Source organism: Neovison vison, chromosome 7, assembly GCF_020171115.1.
Source record: "Neovison vison isolate M4711 chromosome 7, ASM_NN_V1, whole genome shotgun sequence".
NCBI lineage: Eukaryota > Metazoa > Chordata > Mammalia > Carnivora > Mustelidae > Neogale > Neogale vison.
In genome coordinates, this window is record NC_058097.1 from 6655172 (window position 1) to 6680828 (window position 25657).

Genomic DNA, 25657 nt, shown 5'->3' on the forward strand with positions numbered 1-25657 from the left:
CACCATTTGAAACCTTCCAAAAACCTCTCCAGAATTAGAACATTCACTGCTACTAGCAGGCAACCACTATCTCAGATAAATAAAAACCTTTAAGCTGAAATGAGCAACCTATGTTGGACTTAGAGCTCCAATTTGCAAGTGCTTAGTTGTCCTTAGAAGCCAGAGAAAAGGCTGCATTGGTCCTTCTCAAACAGAACATACTTTAATATCAGTTCTGAAAACCTCACATAAGAAAAGGGTTTCCTCAAACATGACTACAAACACCAGAGAGGAGGGGAAGGTGAAAGAGAAGGAGGAGAAGGGGGAGAAGGAAGAAGGGGAGAAAAAGAAAAAAATAATAATTTTGCATTGATGACTGTAAGCCCTCAGGACAGACTGCATCTTGTGAAGTCGTTCGGGATGCCTTACAGCGGCTGGACGAAAACAAGGCCCAGATCCATTAAAAGATACTCAGGCCTGACTTACATCCCCAGCACCATGAAGGAACAGCAAGAGGCAGATGTCATCATTTGAATTTAAGGATGCTCAGGACTCAGCAAGAGTCTCAGAACTGGGAGCTTCTAGCTGAACCCTTAGGCACTAAGGAACTTCACAGGTTACAGTCACCATTCAAAATCCCGTGGCAGGAGCGGCCACACCTAGGGGACCAAAAACCCAAAGCACCAGTGAAAGAAAAGGGACTTGGGCACCAACAGCATGCTATGCACACAGCAGACAAACTAATGGATATCAGTACCGATCAAGTACAGGACAGGTTTCGGGTGCCCAAAGAAAGGATGTTGACAATTTCCACGCTGCTCCGAAACTTGGACTTCCTACCGAGATCATATTAGTCTCCTTAAGTAGTTCATCAGCATCATCTATGAGTCAAAGTTTAGATTTAAATGGCAAAACAGGCTCATCAATAATTAGGCCTTGGAATACACCCAGAGTAACAGCATAGAGTCAAATGTTTGTTACAAAATAGCTCTACAGGGCTGGATTCATAGAACAGAATACCCAACCAAATCATGTGTGAAAGGGCAGAGGAAATGCCTTAATGTCAATGTACAACAAAGCTTTAAATGATACAATAAAGCTGTAAGAACAGAAACAGACCCCTCTCCACAACATACACACACAAAACAAAACGAAAATAGCATGGAGCCACCCAATTCAGACTTAAAGGGGATTTGCTGTTCATGTGGCCTGGCCAACCTCACTTTGCAGATGAGGAAACCGAGTCCCGGAAAAGGAATCCAAGATGACCTAGATTGGTTTCTGGGCCCAGTGTCTCTACTCCACCTTCCCAAGACCAGCTTTCCCTGAAAAGAACAAGGGGGAAAGCTGCCATTCTTACCGTTGGCCGACTCAAGGGATCTAAAAATCTTGAGAATCTTTCTTCCCTTTACTCACCATGACGAAGAGCTAAAAATCAACATTCCAACAGTTCCCCAGAAAAAAACAAAATTTTCAAAAGTGAATAGAGGCTTTTCTGGGCCCACGATGGTGGAGGTGGCAGCAGTGTGCCCTCGACATGCAGAAGAACACGGGCAAGTTCGTGCACCTGTCCGTGCTGTGGAAATACTCCTCTAGCAACTGCATCATCGGCACCAAGGACCACACATCCATCCAGGTGAACATGGCTGAGCCTGACAAGGTGACAACAGGCTCAATGGCCAGTTTAAAACCTCTGCTACCTGTGAGGCCATTGGCAGGATGGGTGAGTCAGGGGACTCTATCCCCTGACTGGTCAAGGCCAATGGCATCATTTCAAAGAACTTCTGACTGGAGAGGATCACGGATGTGGAGTATTTGCCATAAATAAATAGCACCTCCACCGCCCCCCCCCCAAAAAGGTGACAAGATAGGAACATGCACGTGTTCTTGCAGAATCATACAGTTCCTTTTCACATACATAACTCCCAAAGAACAGCTCATAAGAGTCTGAACTCTATATCAGATTAATGGGAGTGTGCCAGAATCAGAAGAGCCTCAGACATGAAGCAAAGCAAACTTTGCAATATTCAAGAGAAAGGGAAATTTCCTATAAGCCTCAGGGAACCTTTCCCAGAAGGTCTCAGGGTTGCTGAGAAAGGAAAGATTCTGTGGGTCGTTATACCAACGAATTCAATTTTGTCATCCTTAAAGGTCGTCAGCTACATTTAGATTTAGTTTTCCCAACAAACTAAAGGAAAAAACATCATTCAGGGATCAGAATGGGAAACAGCCAGAAAGAGGGCACACTGGGAAAGCAGCATCCCACTTACTGAGCTTAATGGTGGACTGTGGAAGGTCTTGCCTCCTTCCAGTAGCATCTGTACCCTAAAGCTGCACGACATATACTCTACACAACCTTTTTTCAGGTTATCATTAGGATTCTACTGCTAAAGCTGAGTTTTCTAGTTTCTTCCTTTTATACTGAAAGTCCTCCTAGTGTTAGACAGCCAAGAGGAGCAGGAGGAAAAATAAATGCTAAACCAAAGACAAAGCACAGGAAATGATTAAACCAATAAGTTAGGTTAAAAGACTTTTCTCTATTAAATAGAAAGTATGCCAAATGAGTTGCTTTAATTCGTACTCTGACAAAGCTGAACTGGTTCCCTTTTTTGAGCATTCAGAAGCAATATATAACATTGTTTCTAAACCATACAACTTTACTTTGCTTAGGAGAGTTAAACTGGCCAACAAAATTTAATAAGCAAAACTTAAATTTTTATAAAATATCAGAGACTACTAAACTTTTGAACACCCAATCCACATATTAATGACGTCACAGACCTTAATGCTTAAGCTTCAAAAGGGAAAGAAACATCAAATGCTAGAACATGCAAATTCATTTTGTTTCAGCAAAACTCTTTACAGTTCCTTTCAAACAAAACAGATACATTATAAAAGCATGAAATCACAGCTATAAAAAAAACTAAAAAGTTTACTTCTAAGTAGTAGTATATATTAGTCGAATTACTTTGAAGTAGACTTGGGCTTCCTCATTTTAAAGGGCAACCAAAAACATTCCATCACTTCAACAGTCAAATAAACGTAATCAGTCACTGACAAAAATACATGGACTGATTCCTGTTTATCTATAAAATGTCAAAAATATCTGTCCTACCTAGTAAATAAGATGGAAGTGAAAATCAAAATGAGACAGTATGTACAAGTATTTGGTAAACACTTAAATTATATTGTGAATCGGTAAGTAGTAGAGCTTACACGAAGAACACTCAGGTACGAGTTAATGTCGTAACGTGTATGGTTAGAGTAGGAGATGAGGTATCATTAACTTGGAGTCTAATCTTAGTTCAACCACTAGGTACTAGTAACTTCATTATAATACAAATCACTAAGGCCCACCAAGCCCCATTTCCTTATTTGAAAAGTGACAGAACTAGACCAGAAAAGATCTGAAGTCCCTTTCAGCTTGGCTACTTTGATGAGTAGTATTTCACCCCTAAATTACTGCTACTGTAAGTAAGTAACATTTGACATTACTACACATTCTCCTTATTTGCCACTATGTCCCAAGGGGATACCACATCTTTCTGAACGCAGAAGACAGAGCAGCGATGACCACTACCTCTGTAGACTTGTGTGTCAGCCTGGAGGAGTTCAAAGCACTATTTCATGTTCCTCTACAGGTCAAAGATTAAATGAGACAAAAACACATTTTATCCCTCATTTATCAGACTAGTGAGCTGAAGTCAAGTATAAGTCATCCGCCAAGAGATCACAGCTATACGAGTAAAAGGTAGAAGGAGAAAGCAGGCCTAGTGCTCTTCTCAAGGAGAGATAACTGAGCATCTGAAATGAAATATAACAGAGCCAGTCATCTCAGGTCCAACCTGCCGGGGAAGAAAGGCAGGCCATCACTCACCCAACACATCTGCTGAACCACTAGGCCCTGTTTTTTCTGGCTGCCAGGGATACAGTAATGGACTAAAGAAAACTCCCTGGCTTCACAGAGCTTACACGGTGGCTAGGGAAGATGGGTAAAGTAAATGAGTGAAACAGAGGGTATATTACAGTGGTAAGCGGTATGGAGAAAACTGAAGCATGGGAAGAGGATAGAGAGCATGTGTTTGGTGATTTGTATTTTTCTTTTAAGTCTGCTGGATGCCACTTACAACAATAATTCATCGATAGTAGTTGTGCTAACTATCTCCCCAAACAGGGAATACTTTGTATACAGGGAAGGCTGTGACCTGCCGATTCCAATTTGATACTGACTGCTCAAACCTCCCAACGACCAGGGAGGAGCTGTCTAGCAGACTGGCAATCCAAATTCCATTCTAACAAAGACTCCCTGCACCCCACCTTTAAATCCACAGAGAGTGCAAGCAGATTCACAGAACGCAGCCAGGAGAAGTTACAAGAGCACCTGAACTGCTTCTGAGTTGGCAGAGTTATCTCCTAATGCAAAGGTTAAAATGGAGTTTGGGTGCCGAGTGGTGCTGGGACAAAGCCCTAAGAATACATGCCCATCATTTGGCTTTTTCTGACCTGTCAATTCTAGTGACATTCTCTACTATTAGTCTATATTTAACCCGCTTACTGGACAGTTCCTCCAGCTTTTAGTATTTTTTTTTTCTTTTTGCTAAAAGAGCCACCCAGTTTGCAGAAAGTTGCTATAAGAAAATAGAGTCCCTCGCAAGATCGGACACACTTGATTAAGCACCATGTTATCAACCTTAGTTAACCTGGTTAGTTGACTTAGCATATGAGCTTAAGCTTTGTTTTACCTAAGTTTTAAAATGCCCTCTGAGTCTCTGAAATCTCATGATCCTGGCTTGTAACCGCATCCTGAGAATTACAGTAAGTGCTCTAAAATTAGCTACAGCTTACTTTAACGCGTGCCTATAACGCACAGCCCAGCTTTTACACGGAGCTCCCACCGCGCGTGGAAAAAGACGCGTCTGACAGAACTTCGGCCTCGGGGGTCGGATGGCGGACCCCGGGGAGAAGGTCCCACGGGCTCTTCCCTCTGCCCGCAGCCGGCGAGGAAGTGTTTGTTCGGCTTCTCCGCGGGAGGGGCGCGCCCGGCTCCGCTCGCCGCGCCCGCCCGGCCCACTGCGCGATTTGGAGGCGAGCGGCCGGCAAACTTCAGCCCGGCTCCGCGGGCCGGGCCCGGGCGAGGCTCCGCCCTGCTCGCGGGTGCGGGTCCCCGGCCGGCCCAGGACGGCGTCCCGGGGCCTCGGCGGCTCGGAGGCCCGTGCGAACGCCGGACGGTGGGCACCGGAGCAGGGAGGACTGGAGAGCTGCGGCCCAGGCTCCGGGGGTCGACTCCAGGGGGTCGGGGGTCCGCGGGGGACACGGGTCTGGCCCGAGGGTGACCGAAGCTAAGGGGCCGTCCCGAGGGTCCGGCAGGGCGTCCGCCCGAGGGACCCCGCGCCGAGCGGTGAGCGGGGAGGAGCGGGGCGGCCGGGGGAGTGGGGACCAGGGGCTCCGGGGACACGCCCGGCCCGGCCCGGCCCACCCCCGAGCTCCGGCAGCGCGGCCCCGCCCGGCCCGCCGCGGCCCCCTCCTCACCTGATGTACGGGCTGGCGGCCGCCAGGATGTTCTTCTGCACGGGGATCTCCTCCCCGTCGAGGACCAGGTGCGCGTCGCAAAAGCGGGACTCCTCGCGGAAAGAGCTGAGCGCTCGCAGCAGACGCGCGGCATGCTGAGGGTCGGACACAGCGCTGCCTTCGGCCATTTCGGCGCCGCCTCGTCAGCCGTCTGGTCCAGCTGCCTCAGCCGCCCCGCCAGACCCTTGGAGCTGCCCGGCGCGCGCCCCGTGTGCACAGCCCGCGCGCGCGCGCGCCCGTCCGCCCCGACTGTCTGTTCTCGGAGAAGGAGCGGGAGCCCCCGGAACGCGCCTGCGCCATCGGCGGCGCAGGGGCCTGGCGCCTTTAAGGAGCCGCGGCGTTGCGTCATTTCTCTGCGACGGCCCCCGGGCCCTCGGTCCCTCCCTCTCTCCAATGGTTGCCGGAGGCGGCCAATCAGAAGCCGAGTTCCTCTGCAGGATCCGCTGGTCGCGGTTCCCGCGCTGCCTGGGGCCGTCCGCCGCCGAGAGTCGTTGCTGCAGCGGTGGAAGGTGTGCAGGCCCCCGGGACTCTTCTGGCTCTGCCCGGTGCCTCCGGCGCCGCGAGTCTGAATCCGAGCCTTGCCTCCTCCACTGAGTAGCTGCGTGGCCATGGGTAAGGTGCCCATCTGCCATGTCTCCGTCTGCGCAGTGAAGGTGATGACTTCGTGTTTTGCGGACTCGTGGGAGCTCAGGCTTGTAAGCGAGGGAGCGGTGGGTGTAGCTTTTCCTATTCCTGAGAGAAGAGGCGCTTCCCGGGTGAGAGCACAGAGACCCGAGAAAGCAGGCCCGCAGAATGAGCCTTTGTTTGCCGGCTGCGGAGGAGATGGAGCGGATGAAGCTACAGAGCTGACTGACAGCCTTGTATTTTGCGGAGCCCCCTGGTCGGTGGTAGGGAGGTTGGTCTTGATCCCGCAGGGGTCAGGAACTCTGAGAGGGTTTTGAACAGCCGCGGGATCCCCCAGCTGCGTGCAGAACGAGGAGGGGTCGTGCTAAAGGCAGAAAGATGCTTGAGTATTGCCGTACTTGAAGGAAGGGGCCCGGAACCGAAATCGGAGGATGGTGGTGGATGTGGTTAATCATGGGCGGCTGTGAAGGAACGGACAGAATTGTGAGGGAGAGGGAGTCCGGGACAGTGTTCTGGTCGGGTAACTGCGTGGCTGTTGCAGCCTTTCATGCAGACAGGAAATGCCAAAGGGCTGGAGGGTGTGTGTAGAGAACCAGATGCTCAGGTGCGTCCAGGTTCCCAACCCAGTGAAGATCGAACTTGTGACAGGAAGCAGCTTTGGGTCGGCTCAGTCAGGGCAAGCCCCTTGAGTCCTAGGTTTCCCTGGAGGTTAAGGGCACATGCGAGTGTGGAGTGTAGCCACCACTTTGTTCAAACACTACCTTGTTTGTACAAACATTAGTTCATTTGTACCACCCTCAATAAGCTTCTAAATTCAATGAATTCAATAAGCTTCTAAAGAATAAGCGGTTTTTCTGAAGAATTAGAGATTGGGACCGAGGACCTGAAGAATGGTCAGCATTTCAGATAAGGCAGGAGGGGATTTTCACTGGATCAGTTCCATCTTCTTCAACCAACTGAAAGGGTCCAATACAGCCTTGAGTCTCCACCCTGAACCAGCTAAGGCTTCCGAGTCGCGGCAGGAACCTGGGTGTGTAACTCCGGCAGAGCTGCTGGCAGAGTGGACGGGGAAAAGGAATTTAATAGTGGAAGGTCTAGACATTTCTAGTCCTTCTTTAAACGCAGCATTTATGGGTGAAATGATAAAGACGTCTCGGATTGGCTTCCAGACAAAATGGAGGGATGGAGGGAAGCGGCGGAGGGTACTGATGAATCAGAAGTGGGTATGAGTTACTAATTGTTAAAGCAGGTTGTGAGTACATGGAGTTTCATTGTACTAATCTCAGTATTTTTATGTATGTTGTAAAATGTTACAATAAAAGTAAAACAAAAAAAACGAGATAAGCAGCTCGAACTTATCTTCCTCGTGATACTACCTGCCCAGTGTCCCTGGGAGAGGTCGACACTCGTTTCTCCAAGCTGTTGCTGTACCTTGAACATTGCTCTGCCAGGTAACTTATTATAAATGGGTTTACTTATCCATGTCACCGGCTAGCTTGTACATTTTAGTGGCTCGATTTCCAGGTGCTAAGCACAGTGCGGGGCTGTAGTAATGCACACTGAATGTCAGATGGATGGAGAACAAAAATGTGAATACCAAGCACTTAATAAATGTTTTCTGAATTTTATCTGCTGTTTTTACTTTCTTTGTCTTTGTCTTCATTCCCAACTGGGTTGCTGGGGTCAAAGGTGATGTATATGACAGAGTTATCTGTACAATATAAATACTTGATAAACACTTACTAATTGCATGGAATGCTGGTCTACTCTTGAACTATCAAGGAGGTTCCAAAACAAAACAAGGCTCAAGTAAGAGAATTACCCTCAGGTAACCAGTTTCCCTGGAAGGGCAGTGTTGCCTTAGTTGAAATAACTGGAGGTGACTGGGGATTAGTCAGGTAGGCTCTTCCTGGTAGAGGTGAACCTTCTCTGGCATTTTGACAAAAGGAAGGGGTAGGCACTGCCCCACAAAGGAAATGGTGCCACACTTTTTCTTTTTCTCCCATGCATCTTTTTCTCCCAATTGGAAGGAAGTACTAATGTTGAAAAACTGGGACATTTGACATGTGGATCTGAATTTTCAGATCTTAAAAAATCACTGGATTTGGCCCCAGTGGGCCCTTGTCCCATGGAGCAGTCTGCTAGAGCTGAAGGGCAGCTTCCTGCTCTGGATGGAGTGTTCCTCAGCTCCCTGTCACCCCCTGGCCCCACTGGGTTAGTTACATCCTGCCTGCTGTGCTCATTTACCCGACTTGCTACCTCTAATTATGCAAAAGCGCTGGAGCGGCATCTATTAAGCACCAGGCACTATGCAGTTCCCTTGAAACATGAGTGAATGCAACACAGCTCCTACCTTGGAGGAGCTCGCAAACCAGCCTAGAAACCAGTTAATTACAGTGTGGTAAGTTCAGCACAGAAAGCAGGAACGTGGCATAGCACAGGGACTCTGCCCTGGGAGGCTGCTTGGAGACCTTCCTTGAATGTCCTATTTGAGCTTGCTTTTGAAAGATGAATGAGTTACTCAGGCAGGTGGGCTGTTGGGAAATATTGCCAATAACAGGGCCATCTCCGAAAGCATATATAAGGTCTTCTGGTCTGCCTGTTGCACAGGTGACCCTCTGAAGCTAGCAACTACCTTTTCCCTGATTGATGCAGGTCTCTCTAAAGCCTTCTGCCCAGATGCCCCCCGGTAACCAGAAAATCACCTTTTACTGAGAGGGAAGTTAACAATCAAAAAGATGCTAGGTTTTCAATAAAGTTTTGAGGTCAGCTCAGGTGCCCCAAGAAAACACGTCCTGGTGCTATAGGGAAGGGAAAGGGCCCAAGTGTGGGAGGAAGGATCTGTGGGGCAGAACCTGCCCTCCTGTCAGCTGCAGGAGCCACTCCTGGTTAGCCCTTGGACTGTTTTGTAGGCTTCCTTGTTATTGCTCAAACTGAGCCACCCTTGATACTGTTTACAGCCTTCAGAATGGTGTATTTGGTGTTATTGTTTCCCCACATTCCATAGATTTCAGATCTCAGCTGTTGTGAAACCAGTAATTTGAGATCTGGTAGGCTCCCAGCCATTTCAGTCCCTGGTGACTGTAACCGACCCCTGCTGCCTTAGTGGCTTAACAACTCCCAGAGAAAGGATTTTTTTCCTTCTTTCTCCTTCCTTCCATCCTTCCTTCCTTCCTCTTTCTTTCTTCCTTAATTTCTTTTTGACTAAAATTCACAAATACTAGCAGCAGTCATTCATTCAATAAATATTCAATACCTCCCCTATGATACGTTGTAGATACAACAGATAGCGTTACCTCAGAGGTATGAGTAGAGACTTTTTACTCTCTTTGTGCTTTTCTGATCGTGGATTGTTTTCTTAGAATCAGAAAAAAAAATTTCCAGTTGCAAAAAGGAAAAAAGCCGGCTTTACTTTGGTTTGAAAGATGAGCCCTCGTGGAAGAGAAGAATCACCTTGGAGTTTGGAGTTTTGTTTTTTAAAAAATGTTGGAAAGAAGAATGAGAGTCCAGCAAGAAAAATAATGCGAAGAAAGAACTTAATAGTTTGGAGGCTCTTTAGAAAACACTGAAACTTACATTCAATTTATTGAAGAGAAAACTGACGCGGGATGAGTCAAGGACTCAGTCAAGGTCATACATGTGACCTAGTCCAAGCAGAACACACAGGCCCAGAGCTTCTGCCTTCCAGCCCTGTAAGCTTTTCCATTACACCAAGTTGACTCTTCGTAAACATTAATTTGGTTGAGAGACAGTCTCTTCTGATTCATTTTAAGGCGGTCTTCGCATATTTTATGAGTAAATCTGTCATTTGTCCAAATCTATTTATAACTCTTTTCTTTCGGAAAATCTAAGCTCTTCCAAATTGCTGAGTCAGAGAGCATCTCAGTATTTATAACTCTTGAGAGTTGATTCTTTGTATTTACACATTTGGAGAAGTGTCTTAGAAACGAGTAAACTAATTAAGTTGTAATGAAGAGAGTGACTGTTTTTGGCCAAATCTGTGCTGTACTCTCCAGCACCCAGTAGAGTGTGTGACACACAGTAGGTACTCAAGAAATATTTACTGAGTGAATAAATGTTAATAATTAGGGAGCACTGATATTTTTCTGTCCATAAGAGATTACTTTAGATGATTTCTTTCTTCTTGTTAATTTTTTTCAGTGTTCCAACATTCATTGTTTATGTACAACACCCAGTGCTCCATACAATATGTGCTCCTTAATACCCACCACCAGGCTCTCCCAATCCCCCACCCCCGCAAAACCCTCAGTTTGTTTTTCAGAGTCCACAGTCTCTCATGCTTCGTCTCCCTCTCCGATTTCCCCCAGTTCACTTCTCCTTTCCATCTCCCCATGTCCTCCATGTTATTCCTTATGCTCCACTAGTAAGTGGAACCATATGATATCTGTCTTTCTCTGCTTGACTTATTTCACTCAGCATAATCTCCTCCAGCTCATCCATGTTGATACAAAAGTTGTATCCATCCTTTCTGATGGAGGCATAATACTCCATGGTATATATGGACCACATCTTCTTTATCCATTACTTCAGATGGTTTCTAGGATTCCCCCACCAAACACCAAGCAACAGCCTGCTAACAGCTCCAAGTGAATACCTAATGGACATCTGCAATAAAACACGTCAGAAATTAACCTCCTGGTTTACCCCTTAAACCTAATCATTCCCCAAATCAGTGGCAGCATCATTCATTTAAGGACTGAAGAACAGAAACTTAGGGACATCCTCGACCTCTGTCTCTCATACTGTTCTCACCAGCAAACCCTGTAGCTCTTCCTGCAGACAGTCTCCTGAATCCAGCTTCAACTTAAAACCTCTGCCAGTACCATCCTGATACAGTTGCTAATTAACTCCCCCTAGACTCCAGCAGTGGCCTCCTGGTTGCTCTCCTTGCTTATTGTCTTGATCCCTTGTGAGTTCTTTCTCCCCGTAAGCCAACAGATCAAGTTGCTTCCCAATGCAAAACCTTCCAATGCCTTCCCTGCGGCTTACAAAGACCTTTTACTTTCCTTGGTGTGCACTAACTAAACTGGCCTTTTTCCTCTTCTCTGACCATGTATGCCCACCTCAGGACCTTTGCACTGGCTGATTTCTGATCCTGGAACTCTCTTTTGCCATGTTCTCATAGCTTGCTCTTTTGTTCTACTTAGATCAAAGCTTAAACATCAACCCCTCAGAAAGGCCTCCACTTGCCAAGATGCCCTTCAACAGACGAACAGATAAAAAAGATGTGGTCCATATATACTGTGGAATATTACTCAGCCATCAGAAAGGATAAATACCCAACATTTGCATCAACATGGATGGAATTGGAGGAGATTATGCTGAGTGAAATAAGTCAAGCAGAGAAAGAGATAGTTATCATATGGTTTCACTTCTTGTGGAACATAAGGAATAGCATGGAGGACATTAGAAGAAGGAAGGGAAAAATGAAAGGGGGGAATCGGAGAAAGGAACTATGAGAGACTATGGACTCTGGGAATCAAACTTAGGGTTTTAAAGGGGAGGGGGGAGGGGGATGGGTAAGCCCAGTGATGGGTAGTAAGGAAGAGCACTGGGTGTTATATGAAACAATGAATCATGGAACACTACATCAAAAACTAATGATGGACTGTATGGTGACTAACATAACATAATAAAAAATAATTTAAAAAAAGATTAGGGGGCACCTGGGTGGCTTGGTGGGTTGGGGCTCTGTCTTCGGCTCAGGTCATGGTCTTAGGGTCCTGGGATTGAGCCCCGCATCGGGCTCTCTGCTCAGCAGGGAGTTTGCTTCCCCCCACTCTCTGCCTGCCTCTCTGCGTACTTGTGATCTCTCTCTCTGTCAATAAATAAATAAAATCTTTAAGAAAAAGATTAGAAAAATACACATACATACAAAAAAAGAAAGTCTTTCACCTAACTAACTTCATTTTTCCTCACTGCATTCAATCACTGCCTGGAGTTATGTATGTTTATTTGTGAATTGTGTGTCTCCTCTGGCTTTAATACTGGTTTCATGAGGCCTGGCAGGAACTTCCTATTTTACTCATCACTGTATCCTTAACCTCTAAAACAATGCATGGAATATAATATGTTTGTAATAAATATATACTTGTGAAAAGAAAGAAACAGAAGAGAGGAAGGTGGGGGGAGAGGGAAGTTTCCTGGATCTTTCATCCCTTTCTGCCTAACCTGACATTGCATGAATGAAGACAAATTAGGAAGTGACTTGAGGTACATGAAATGAAACTCCCAGATCATAGGAGGTCACAGTATAACAGCTCTTGGGATAGGTTGCCCCCAATATCTACTTTCAAACCAAGTTCAGTGCAAGAAACTTTACTTTCCCCCTTCAAGCCACACCCTTTTGCACACTGTACCCTTTAAATTTAGTTTGGGTATTATATGCTTATATACCTGAAAGCATTAAAAAAATACTCCATTTCTGCTCTTTTCCTAGGATTCTGGTCAGTACGCCGCTGGGTAGACAATGAGCTGATCATTCCTGCAGAATTTGTATCATGTAAGTAATCTGTCTGCTCCTCAGACCTGTTCAAATGTCTGAAGTCACTTGAAATCCTTTCATTCACTGGCTTTCCTACCTGCCTGCCCTGGGTCTCTTTCTCTGACCCTCAGAGACCCGGGGAAGTTACTGCACTCTGTAAACTTGGGGTAACCAGAGTAACTTCACAGAGTGGCCAGAATGATTAAAGGAGATGACTCCAGTGAAGCGCCAACAGCAGGGCCTGGCCTGTAATAGATGCTCAGTACTCCTGTGGAGCGCCAGCAGCAGGGCCTGGCCTATAGTAGATGCTCAGTAAATACTTAGGGTTATGTCAGTCATTGCTTTTTAAAAAATTTTTTAAATATTTTTTTAAAAGATTTTATTTATTTACTTGACAGAGACAGAGAAATCACAAGTAGGCAGAGAGGCAGAAAGAGAGGACGAAGCAGGCTCCCTGCTGAGCAGAGAGCCCGATGTGGGGCTCAATCCCAGGACCCTGAGATCATGACCTGAGCCGAAGGCAGAGGCTTTAACCCACTGAGCCACCCAGGTGCCCCTGTCACTCTTTGCTTTTAACACCAATGCTCATTCTGGTTTTCAGTGGCATCCTTTCCAGCTCAGGAAAGATGAGCTGCTGCTTTTTTTTTTTTTTTTAGCTGCTGCTTTTTTTTTTTTTAATTTAATTATTTAGAGAAAGCATGAGTGAAAGAAGGACAGAGGGAGAGAGTATCCCAAGCAGACTCCACACACAGCACAGAGTCCAATGCAGGGCTCAGTCTCACAGCCCTAAGATCATGACCTGAGTTGAAATCAAGAGCCAGATGCTCAACTGACTGAGCCAGCAAGGAGCCCCAGGAATGATTAGCTCCTAGCTGACTTCCACACCAGAATCTAGTCTCTTCCCCTCCTGCCAGGTCCCCGGCAGGTCTGCGCTGACGGCCTCTCTGAAGGTTTCTTCCTGATGCTGGGCTCTAGGGCTTGTAGCCATAGTCAGTTTTTACGTGAATGTGACTATACCATTATTGACTGTGCCCCTCTACGGTTATCCCTTTTCCTGCTGATGGTTGTTTGGACTGTTTCCAGTTTGGGGCTGTTGGAACAGAGCTGTTATGAACAAGTCTTTGGGGATGCTGTTGGCACTTTTTTCTTGCATTGATGTGCCCAAGAGTTGAACTGTTGAGTCCTAGGGTGGGAATATGTTTAGCATCAGCCAACTGCCGGAAAGTTTTCCCAAGTGGTTGTACCAAATTCTACTCCCACCAGTCATTCATGAGAGTTCCAGTTACTCTGCATCCTTCTGTAATTGGTGGTGTTGGTCTTTTAATCACACCCATTCTGGTGGGTGTGTGGTGGTATATGAACATATGTATGTGGGGGTTTTTTTGTTTGTTTTTTTAAAGATTTTATTTATTTATTTGACAGAGAGAGATCACAAGTACACAGAGAGGCAGGCAGAGAGAGGAGGAAGCAGGCTCCCTGCTGAGCAGAGAGCCCAAAGCGGGGCTCGATCCCAGGACCCTGGGATCACGACCTGAGCGGACGGCAGAGGCTTTAACCCACTGAGCCACCGAGGCGCCCCCATATGTATGTGTTTTAAACTATGTATATATGTGTGTATGTGTAAATGTATTTATGGAGTGCATGTGTGCGTATATATTAAATACATGTATTTAAGTGCTTATTTGAGTTGTCCCTCATTTTTAAAAACTGGTTCTTCAAAGTGATATTTAGGAGTTCTTTATCATATACATGGGAACACACATTTCTTCTCTCTATCTGGGGCTTTCCTTTCACTCTCCAGATAGCATCTTTGATGAACGGACATTCTTAATTTTACTGAAGTTCAGTTTTAATGGAGTTTATTACTCTTTTCTTTTATGGCTAGTGCTTCTCATGTCCTGTTTGAAAATCTTGGCACCCACGATGCTGTTTTCCTATGTTTTCTTCCAGGAGTTTTTCTGTTTCCCTTTCACTTTTAGGTTCACGACCCATCCCAGCTACATGCATTTCCTTAAATCCAGCCCACAGCTCCGTTCACAACTTCGGTTCTCGTTTACTCATTCATGCTTGTCATCACTCATTCACCTGATTCTTCAGGCGCCTAGACTTGCCCAGCCCTTGCGGGTGAAGAAAAGCGGTTAGAGTCGACATTTAAGGAACTTACTGGCCAGTAGGGGAGAGGGAGACTTGCACACACACAATATCTAGAAATTTGTAATTTAGTTGGAAAATGGGATATGGCCTGATTATTCCAATGGAGTACCCAGAGTCATTTCCTCTTTGAACCTAGCAGGTAGGCGCATTCCGTACGTGCCAGTGACCCTGTCTTCCTCATCCTTCATTGGTCCTTCATTTCTTCCAGGTTAAAATTCCATATCCCTATGCCTGGTATCTGAGGTGTCCCCCCTTCATCTTCTAGATCATCTCAAACTCTCTGTGCACAGCCGCCTGAATTCCCGGACAGAAAAATCTGTCCATCCCCCAAGCTGTTTGCAGCTGCCTTAACTCCTGCCTGGGCTCCTTCTCTCATGACTGGTGCCTGAGGAATTGCTCACCATTCCGGTATCAGCTCTGTGAAGCCTCTCCTGACTTCTTTCTCTTTCGTTGTTGTGCCTTGAATTCCTGCTCTAGAGCCTGATTGCTGGGTTCAATCCCTTCTTCTTACCACTCTGCTGTGCTGTGCCCCCGGGCCATGTTACTTAAACTACCTCCAAGCCTCACGTGCCCCACTGGGAACAGTTGTGGTTCCTGCTACCCACCGTCTTGTGCAGAATAAATGAGTTTATCCAGCTACAATCATTTAGCACAGTATCTGGCCCACAGTAAGCACTCCGTAAATGCTTACTTCGAAAATAGTTGCACCCATCACACTAATGACATTTAACCTGTTAACATACTGGTCTTTTCACTAGACCCGAAGTTTCTTGAAATTGGAAATTACTTCCTTAATTTTTCCACAATTGCCTTTTTTTTTTAGAGTTTTATTTATTTATTTGACAGAGAGAGAGAGAGAGTGCGCACAAGCAGGGAGCATCGAAGAGGGAGAAGCAGGCTCCTGGCTGAGCAAAGAGCCCGATGTGGGACTCAATCCCGGGATCATGACCTGAGCCAAAGGCAGTAGATTAACCAACTGAGCCACCCAGGCGCCCCACAATTGCCACTTCTTGTGCCCACCTATGTTCAGTTCCTTGTGCAAAGAGCTTTTTGTCCATCACCCCAATAAACCTTTACAACAACCTATAAGATAAGAATTAGGATCTCCATGCTGTGGCTTAAAAAAACAAGGCTCAGAGAGCTAAAAACCCCATTCTGCATCCCTCAGCTGATTCATGGAGGAGCCAGGATTTTGACTCCCCGTTTCATTGCTAAGTTTGTGAACCCTTCATCATGTACCCCTGCCTCTCACTGCATGGCCCACACAGACATAGTGAGCTCAGTGACTATGTGATGAATCAGTTTCAATCTAATAAGGCCAGAATCTACCCATGTTTGTCAGAAAGGAACATGGCTTTATCTGTGCCACTGAAGTTCAGAATATGGCCCTCAAAGGCCAAGCAATCAGAGACTGAGACCCTTCCGGCAGAATAGATAGCATCTAGAGCAGGTGACTGTGCTTTCAACTTTTCCCTCTTGGGAAACACTCGTTTCATCACCAATAATTTGTACTTTGCTTCTGCAAGGTGTGCGCTCTAACTGACACAATGCTGCCTTTCCAGAGGAACAGGTTGTCACTTTTCACAAAATTTGTCCTATTTAATGACACTTTTTATTTGGTGTCTAATTACCTACCATTTCTTCTATTGCTGCATTACAGTCCCAAGCTTTTAAAATGTGGTGCCAAGAGTCTTGGGAAGATCCTTTCCAGGCAGATTCTGGAAGCCTGGCCTCTCCAACTCAGTTGTAAATGTCTTGAGAGCAGTGATCCGTCTGCCTCTCCCACCGCACCTGAGCTTGGTTAGGCAGGCACGCGATCAGTATATGCCAAATGCATGATCTGTGCGCTTGTTTCATGTTGGATGCTGGACTCGGTCTAAGGAGGGAGAAAGGAAGAATCTGATTCAGCTCTTGCCTTCCAGGAACTTCTAGTCCAATGCAGAAGATAAGTCTCGAAAATAACCAACATCTGACATGGAAAATGGTGTTTGGGGTACAGATTGTAGCAGAGCTTCTCAGAGTCGGGGAAGCCCCTTCCCAGAACATTCGTGAGACTTAAAGATTGCTGGGAAATTCTTTGATATTCAGATGAGCATGGGCATAATGTAGAATGTACTATAACAGGCACATGCATTATAATGTAAAACACAGATTTCAAGGTGCTGTCTTTGGTAGACCTGTCCTCCTGCCTGCCTTCTGGGAGGTGGTTCCCCTCCCTTCTGCCTTCGGGAGTGTTTTGGTGGGTGATGCTGGTGAACATTGCCATTGTAGCAGTCAGAAGTAGGTTTTCAATCAGGTTCTGCTCTTTCTAGGTTTTGAGTGAGTAACCCGAGTTCTCTGAACCTCAGTTTATTCCTGATGGATGGATGGATGGATGGCGGCATAGGAAACAATCCAGTCTATTGCCACATAACAAAATAAGGCACATTATTTTCTTTGTCATTAATATTTCATGATGATTCTACAGCATTTTGTACCCTTGAAGAATTTTCATATTCACATACACAAAAAAAAAAATCAAAGAAAGTGGAGCAATCCCCATTCTACCACGAGAACAACTGGGGCCTCAAGAAATGCCCAGAGTCTTATGAGAATGGAGACCGGTCAACTTGAGATTTGAACCAGTGCCTGGTTCAGCATCTTTAACACAATAGCTTGAAGACGTGTTAGGGTTTGGGGTGATCAGAAGGGGGCATGCCTTACCTCCCTGAGCTGTGTGCGCAGCCTGTTAGTTTGAACTATCTGTCCTGAGTCACAGACTCACAGAAACCTCACAGCTGGGGAAGTGCAGAAGTTCTCGTTTTCCTGTTGAGAAGTTGACTCAGGCAATGCACTCTACTCTCCTTAAGAGCAAACACATACACGAGAGTTCACGTGCAGTTTCAGGAAGCTCATGGGCACCCTGAAGCCCTTCCACCATGCCCCCTCCGGTGCTTAAGATCCCTCTACAGCCAACCTCTTACGCCTGACCAACTGCAGAGACCACAAACTCATTAACTCCAGGTAGACTAGTTAGAAACAGTCTAACTCAGTATAACAAACCCCAGCGGCTTCCGGCAGGGATCACTTACTCTCCCATCTCTGCATCATCTGAGTTCTCAAAAGTTTATCCTTCAGTAAGTGTCCAAGCCAAATCATCCATCGCCCTTCCAGACTTTCGCAAGTCTTGGTAGAGATAAGAATTGAGGTTATGTGTATTTTAGAGATCAAAATTGCCAGTGTGTTAATGGAATGGGGTGGAGACCGTGAACGGGCTAATGCATAGGTTGCCTAGAATCGATTGGCTTCACCACAGGCAATGCCTTCGTTGTTATGAAAGCCTCGATCAAGCACAGAAGATAAAGAACCAGACTCACAGCTGAGAGAAACTTGATGAAGCCAATCAGGTCCCGTGTTCATTCAACATTCATGTACTGAGCACCGGCTATTTGCCCAGCACTGCTCCAGACCCCTAGGAGACATGTGAGACTAAAACAGAAAAGTCCTTGCCCCAGAAGTAATCCTCGAGTCTCCATTTGGGTGAGGAAAATGGGCAAATACCAAAGCCGTGATAAACAAGTGCATTTTGTAGTGCTAGGAAGCCGAAAGTGCTGTGGGGAAAATGAAATTAAGGGGATAAGGGGATCAGGAGTGCGTGCGATGGCGGAGTTAAGCTGCAGTGTTAAACTGGGGTCAGGAAATCCACACCGAAGGTGAGAGTTGAGCAGGACCTGAAGGCGAGGAGGCCATGTGTGCTGCTGTGGTCATTCCTGAAAGGGCCAAGCCAGGGCGATGCTTAGGGTAGGCTGGATAATGACCCCCAAAGATATCCAAGTCCTAATTCCCGGAGCCTCTGAATGTAACCCAGATGCCAAAGGGACTTTGCAGATGGCGTGAAGTTAAGGATTTTAGATAGGAAGGGTATTGTCGGTGATCTGGTATGCCCTAAATATAATTAAAAGGGTCCTAATAAGAGGGAGGTGGGTGATCTTGACTGCAGAGGAGGAAAGTGTTGGGATGCTGAAGCAGGGGCATCATGGGAGAGGTGGGGTGAGACCCAGAGCCAGGGGATAAGGAAGCAGGAAGAGGCAAGGAAACAGACCCTCCCCTGCAGCCCCCAGAGGGAGGCTGCCCTTCTGTATCTTCATTTTAGTCCTATGAGACTCATTTTGGGCTTCTGACCTCCAGAACTGGAAGAATAAACCTGGGTTGCTTACACCGCCATGTCTGTGGTGATTTGTTCCAGCAGCCACAGAAAACCACCCAGTGCTATTTCAGACAAGGGTAGGGTGATGAACCAAACTGACAAAACTCCCTGCCATGTGGCCTTCCTGTTTGTGACCACGCATCCTTGTGGCAGGCGCTGGCCTGTGCCCTTGGTACGTAGTATCCCCTTCGGTTGTCACATCAACTCCAGGAGATGGCTGGTATTCGAACTGAAACCAGGTAACTCAGAGACCTGCTCTCTCCTGAGGCAACCGTGTTCTGCCTGTGCCCAATGAGACTGTTTGTTGTGCGATGGCTATTTGGGGTGTGGCAACGATCTGCTAATGTCATTTATGATGCCACTGGCCAGTGGGGTGGACTGACCCTTTCCTCTTTCACCAAAGCAGAAAGAAGGCCGTGCTCAGAGAGAACAAGACCAGCCTTCATTGAGGGCTTGTAAGTAGCATCCTCTGCCTGAACTGCCCACATAATCTCAGCTAACTCAGATTAGGACTGAGACTTTAGGAACGCTGATTTATTTAATACTTACTGTAGCCCTGTGAGGTGCATTCTGTTACTGTCCTCATTCTACAAAGGAGGAAACAGAGGCACAGAGAAGTTAAATGACTGATCCGCTTTGTCCCAGGCACTGTACTAAGCACCAAAGGTGAAGTGAATAAGATTCAGGCAATAAAAGTAGTGGTTAAGGAGTTGGACTTTGGGGGCACCTGGGTGGCTCAATGGGTTAGGCCGCTGCCTTCGGCTCGGGTTATGATCTCAGGGTCCCGGGATCGAGTCCCGCATCGGGCTCTCTGCTCAGCGGGGAGTCTGCGTCCTCCTCTCTCTCTCTGCCTGCCTCTCTGCCTATTTGTGATCTCCCTCTGTCAAATAAATAAAAAAAATCTTAAAAAAAAAAAAAAAAAGAAGTTGGACTTTGGAGTCTCAGGAGCCATCTGTGTGATCTTGGGCAAGTCACTTAACTGTTTTGACACTCAGTTTTCTCATCCAACCAATGGGAATGGTACCGGGATCTCCCTCAGGGCATCCTGAGGATTGAGTGGGAACCAGAACATAAAGGGCTAACACAGTGCCTGGAGAGCATCAGTTGTCAATACATGTCAGCTGGTGTTACACTGTTGTCAGAGTAAGGAAGCTCAGCTCCTGTCCTTACCAGAGAAGATCCGCAAATGAGGAACATATCACCGTTTCTCCCATGTTCATTCCCATGGTAATTTAACAAACCCCGAACTAGGCTAGGTCTCTAGCCTGCTCAACCCAATGGCAGACTGAAGACAAAAATCAGGGAACTCCTGCTTTTCACTAGCCCCAAAGCCACCACCAGCTCTCCTTCTGCCTGGGATAGGCTAGGATCTCTAGGAAGACTAGTCACCCACAGCCTTCCTGGAACACAGTGGATGTACTCAAAGAAAGAAAATCCCGCCAGAGCTTGTGAGTCCAAATTAAGCCCACATATGCTGGACTTACCTGGAACTTTGCCAGGACCCAGTGATGAAGATGGAGGAAGATAAGAAGCCATCACCAAGGAGCCATGCACTACTGACTGGGCCTTCCATCTTGGTTTCCTTGTTTCTGAACCAAGGCCTTGCTGGGATCAACCAAGAGCTGCCTACAGTTTCTTCTTGCTGTTTAAGGAAACATCTAGGAAATGATGGAGGAAAAGCTGATACATTTTTTTTCCTGCCTGGAAGATTTATCAACCCTAAAAAGTGACTCTTCTGCTGGGACAACTGGATATACATACGCAAGAGTCAAGTAGGACCCCTACCTCATACTGTAAGTGAAGGTTAACTCAAAATGCATCATGGACCTAAATGTAAGTGCTAAAACCATAAAACTCATAGAAGCAAACGTAGATCATCATCTTTGGGACCATAGATTAGGTAATGGTTTCTGGGATATGACACTGAAAGTAGAAGAAACTTAAAAAGTTTCATAAATTGAACTTCACCAAAATTTTAAAACTTTTGTACTTCAAAGGGCACCATCAAGAAAATAAAGACTACACACAAAATGGGAGAAAATATTGCAAATCATACATTTGATCAGGGATTTACATCTATAATATATAAAGATCCCTTAACAACTCAACAATGAAGAGACAAATACCCCAGTTTAAAAGTGACAAAAGAGGGTCGCCTGAATGCCTCAATTGGTTAAGCATCCGACCCTTGATCTCAGCTCAGGTCTTGATCTCAGGGTTGTGACTTTAAGCCCAATTGGCCTCCATGCTGGACATGGAGCCTATTTTTTTTTTTAAGTGCCAAAATATTGGAGTAGGTATACCTCCACAAAGAAGACATACACATGGCCAACAAGCACATGGAAGGATGTTCAGCATCATTAGTTATTAGGGAAATGCAAATCAAAACCACAAGATACCACCCCCATTGTATCTAGGATGGCTAAAATAAAAACAGCAGACAATAACATGTCAGGAAGGATGTGGGAAGATGGAAACTCTCATATATTTCTGGTGCAATGCAAAATGGTGAAGCCACTTTGAAAAGCAGCTTGGCAGTTCCTCAAAATGTTAAACCCACAGTGATCATGTGACACAGCAATTTCACTCCTAGGAATACACGTAAGAGGAATGAAAACACATGTCCACGTGATGTTGACAATAGTCCGAGAGAGGAGACAACCCAGATGTCCATCACCTGATGAACAGAGAGACAAAATGTGCATTATTCATAAAAGGGAATATTATCTGGCCACAAAAAGAATGAAGTGTTGACTCGTGAAACAACTTAACAAACCTTGAAAACATTATGCTACGTGAAAGAAGGCAGTCACAGAAACCTCATACCTTGTGTGATTCAATTTATATGAACTTTCCAGAATAGATAAATCCACAGAGATAGAAAGCAGATTTGTGGTTTTCTAGAATTGGGAGGGTGAGGCACAGAAGGAGGAGAGATTGCTCATAGGGACAGGTTTTCTTTTGGGGGGTGATGAGAATGCTCTAGTGATTGTTACACAACACTGAGCATACTAAACAGCATTGAACTCTATATACGAGTGAATTTTATGGTGTGTGAATTAGATCTCAAAAAAATATTATTAAGGGGCGCCTGGGTGGCTCAGTGGGTTGAGCCGCTGCCTTCGGCTCAGGTCATGATCTCAGGGTCCTGGGATCGAGTCCCGCGTCAGGCTCTCTGCTCAGCAGGGGGCCTGCTTCCCTTCCCCTCTCTCTGCCTGCCTCTCTGCCTACTGTGATCTCTCTCTGTCAAATAAATAAATAAAATCTTTTAAAAAAAATATTATTAAGGCGCCGAGGTGGCTCAGTCAGTTAGGCGTCCCACTCTTGGTTTTGGCTCAGGTCATGATCTCAAGGTCACCGGATTGAGCCCTGCATCAGGCTCTGTGCAGAGGAGGGTGGAATCTGCTGGGGAGTCACTCTCCTGATCCCTCTGACCCTCCCCACTTCTTTCTAAATAAATAAATGAAACCTTTAAAAATAGAATAAAAAGAGGGGTACCTGGGTGACTTAGTGGGTTAAAGCCTCTGCCTTTGGCTCAGGTCATGATCCCAGGATCCTGGGATCGAGTCCCATATCAGGCTCTCTGCTCAGCAGGGAGCCTGCTTCCCCCACCCTCTGCCCACCTCTCTTCCTACTTGTGATCTCTGTCAAATAAATAAACAAAATCTTCTAAAAAAACAGAATAAAAAGAATGACTATTAGTCCTTGATTGTCCTTGAAGAGGCCATTGGAGATTTCTTTTGAGCGAGTGCCAATCCCATTTCTTACATGACTACAGATAAATTGGGGATCAAGCTGAAACTTGCCTTTTCTGTCCAGCTTCTTCCCCACAGTTCAGGTTTTTTGAATTTACTAACTTCTCCCCTGATTCCAGGCCTCAGCCCTGGAATCGCCCATTCCCCCTAGTTCCCTGCTGCCATCCTTCCCTGATCAGCCAGCCCTGGTTTTCAAGGAAGCATTGGGTGTCCCCTGGGGTGTTCCCTTTTCTCAGGAGCAATCCACTGAATGGCATTGGTCTGTTTTCCTGGTGCTGTGTCCTTCATGGTGCCCTCCATTCCCCGAGGACAGCTGAGGTGCTGGTTGTGCTCCCCATTAAATGCCAACACACTTTTGGTTATCACTGAATGGATGAATGAGTGAGTGAGGTGAATATATTCCTGGAAAAGAGCAAGTATCTTCCCCTAATGGAAAGATATGGAGGAGGTGGAATAGGGGAAGAAGAGGGAGGGAGGATTTGGATGAAAGTCATATTACCATGTACCCCCTCTTTTTTCTATTGCCTCCAACCACTTTGACCATGTGAGCCTCTTGGATTTTCTAATGGTTTCTCAGTTTCCTTTGAATCAAACCAAAACCCTAGGCCTTTCCAAGAATACCCAAAACCTTGTTCTTCTTCTCTTTGGCTCAGAAAAACCAAGTTGGGAATCTAGCCAAAGAAAATTGCAATAATAACTGCTTGAATACAGAGCCAGGGGGAGGGATGAGCTCTAGAAATATGTGTGCAGTTACTGATCTGGCATTACCTATAATAGTAAAAAATTGGGAACAACGTAAATGTCCAGCAGTAGGATAGTGTACATCATGTCATGTCCCAAAGAAGAATTTAGTACTTTGAGAAAATACCTGCATTATATGTTCCGTGAAAGAAACAGGTTATTAACTGGTGTCTAGGTTATAAACCAATTGCTACTATATACGCTGTGAACAAAAATATTTTAAATACTGAAGAAAAACCACACTAGAGTGATTTCAGGGGTTTTCTCTTGATAGTGGGACTATGGGTGTCTTTCTCATTTCTTTTTTAATGTAACCAGATGCTCGACGATGAACATATATGATTTTTATAATCAGACACACACACACACGTGCGCGTGCAAAATTTGCCGAATTCTCACACTCTTCCAACTGTGATTTCTCAGGGAAATCACTCCCCACCTGTTTTGTTCAGTCAACCCACAACCGTCCCCAAATCCTTTTCCTGAGCGATACTATCAGCCTGTAAGGACCAGCACTTGGCCAGGTCCTCCCTCCAAACACTCAGGCAGCTCCTGAAGGCACACTCTTCTGGGAAGCTTTCCCTGACCACCAGGAGGGAAGAAAGTTGGTTCATCCCTACCCTTCCCAACACAGCGCTTCCATAGCTCTCTTTGCTCACCTGGTCCATGAACATCCCCAGCCTCTCTGCTGGGGCTTGACCTCAAGGGACTGTTTCCTGACGTGACCCAGCAGCTTTTGCCGCCGGCTGCGTGTGTGTATGTGTGTGTTTGTGTTTGTGTGTCTGCACCTGGTGGGCAGGCCAAACACCTAGAAGGAAGTTGAGCTGTAGAGGCCACAGGTCTCATTCCTGTTGTTGAGGAAGCTGGTAATGACTCTTCTGTCTGCGTGTCCTGATTTGCCATGGCAAAGACTTCTCTCGGCCATTTAAAAGCCACCCAAACAGTCTTTAAACAACTTAAGAAGTGATCAAAGGTGTTTGTTCTTAGCCCGGACCAGCAACCTTCTTAATGGAGTCAGCCTGACGCTCCGTAACTTTTGGAGGATGTGAGTGTGAACCAGTAATGCGGATGTCGCTGGAAAGCACTTAGATGTTTCGTGAGTTGATCTGTCCAAGTACACATCCAGCTTATTCCTGAACTGGAATCGAATTAGAAAAACCTTTGGAGGAACAAGTTAGTGGGTCAGCAAACATTTGAGGGCTCACCGAGTACCTGACACATCTCAGAGCACTTGTGAAATGCTGTGGCTTTATCAAAGCAATAAACAAATCTGAGTGATTGTTCCTGTAGAACTTCCTGGTCATGTGTTACACCCACACGAAGCATAACAAGGAAGGCTCGGAGGGGAAGACAGGCGGTCTTGAGGTGCCTGAGAGAGCGCATGCGTCTTAGCTCCTGTGGCCTTTTGAGCTAATTACCCTGGCCTGCGTGTAATGAAACAGGATGGCGTTAAGGATCCAAGATAAATCGGGCATCCTGTCATCGACCTTTGGTGTTTTTGAAACTGAGAAAAAAAGATTTGGTGTGCCAGCCTTCCTCATCAGCCTGCTATCTCACCTGTCATCTCAAACGAGGCAAACAAACCACAGACGTTATTTTTCTTCCCCGCAGAACTGCACCCTTTTTCGTGAGTAGGTCTGGATCTGTTTGGCAATCAGAATTGAGGAGAATGGGGGTGGGGGAAGCACTTCTCAGTTCCACCCTCTTCTCAAATATCTGAAGAATAATAATAAGTAGGTGAGTGTCACATCTGTCGCCTCTTTTCCACTCCTGCTCTATGAATGCAGACCTCAGTCACGTTTTTCTTAGGCCACCATAGCTGGCATTTCCTCGCAGCAGATCTCATGAAGGCTGAGGTGCTGGGATTCCCAAAGGAAGCAGAGATGGTCTTCCTTCTGCCATTTCCAGGGGTCAGGTTTTTGTTTAATGTGCTGTAGAAACCAAGGGTGAAATGGAAATGCTGGGACAGGAGAGGGGGTTTGAGGGACTGACAGGGAAAGGGAGAGAGGAGGGATCCGGGATGGCAGGGAGAGGGAACCTGCACGGGGTGTCTTGGCTGCTGGTACTGGGTTCCCTGTGAACCGTCTTCCTTGTCGTCCCAGGAGATCATTAGGAAAAGAGCCATTTCTTGTTGGTACACTATCA

General features: G+C 46.1%; 1 protein-coding gene, 1 long non-coding RNA gene and 1 pseudogene across 2 annotated transcripts in view; 2 read left to right on the plus strand and 1 right to left on the minus strand.

Annotated features, from left to right (window-relative positions):
* Positions 1-5797, minus strand: part of GAN (gigaxonin) — a 49519-nt gene extending 43722 nt beyond the window's left edge. The window contains exon 1 of the mRNA XM_044255668.1: positions 5509-5797. Within this exon, the coding sequence (XP_044111603.1) occupies positions 5509-5675 (167 nt within the window). The 5' untranslated portion in view covers positions 5676-5797. The remainder of the gene's footprint in view (positions 1-5508) is intronic.
* Positions 1517-1767, plus strand: LOC122911204 (annotated as a pseudogene).
* Positions 5798-5996: 199 nt separating the features above from the next.
* Positions 5997-14133, plus strand: LOC122913738. The gene is made up of 3 exons (XR_006385729.1): positions 5997-6200; positions 12632-12694; positions 14099-14133. It is a non-coding gene; the product is annotated as an uncharacterized LOC122913738 (long non-coding RNA).
* The last annotated feature ends 11524 nt before the right edge of the window (positions 14134-25657 follow it).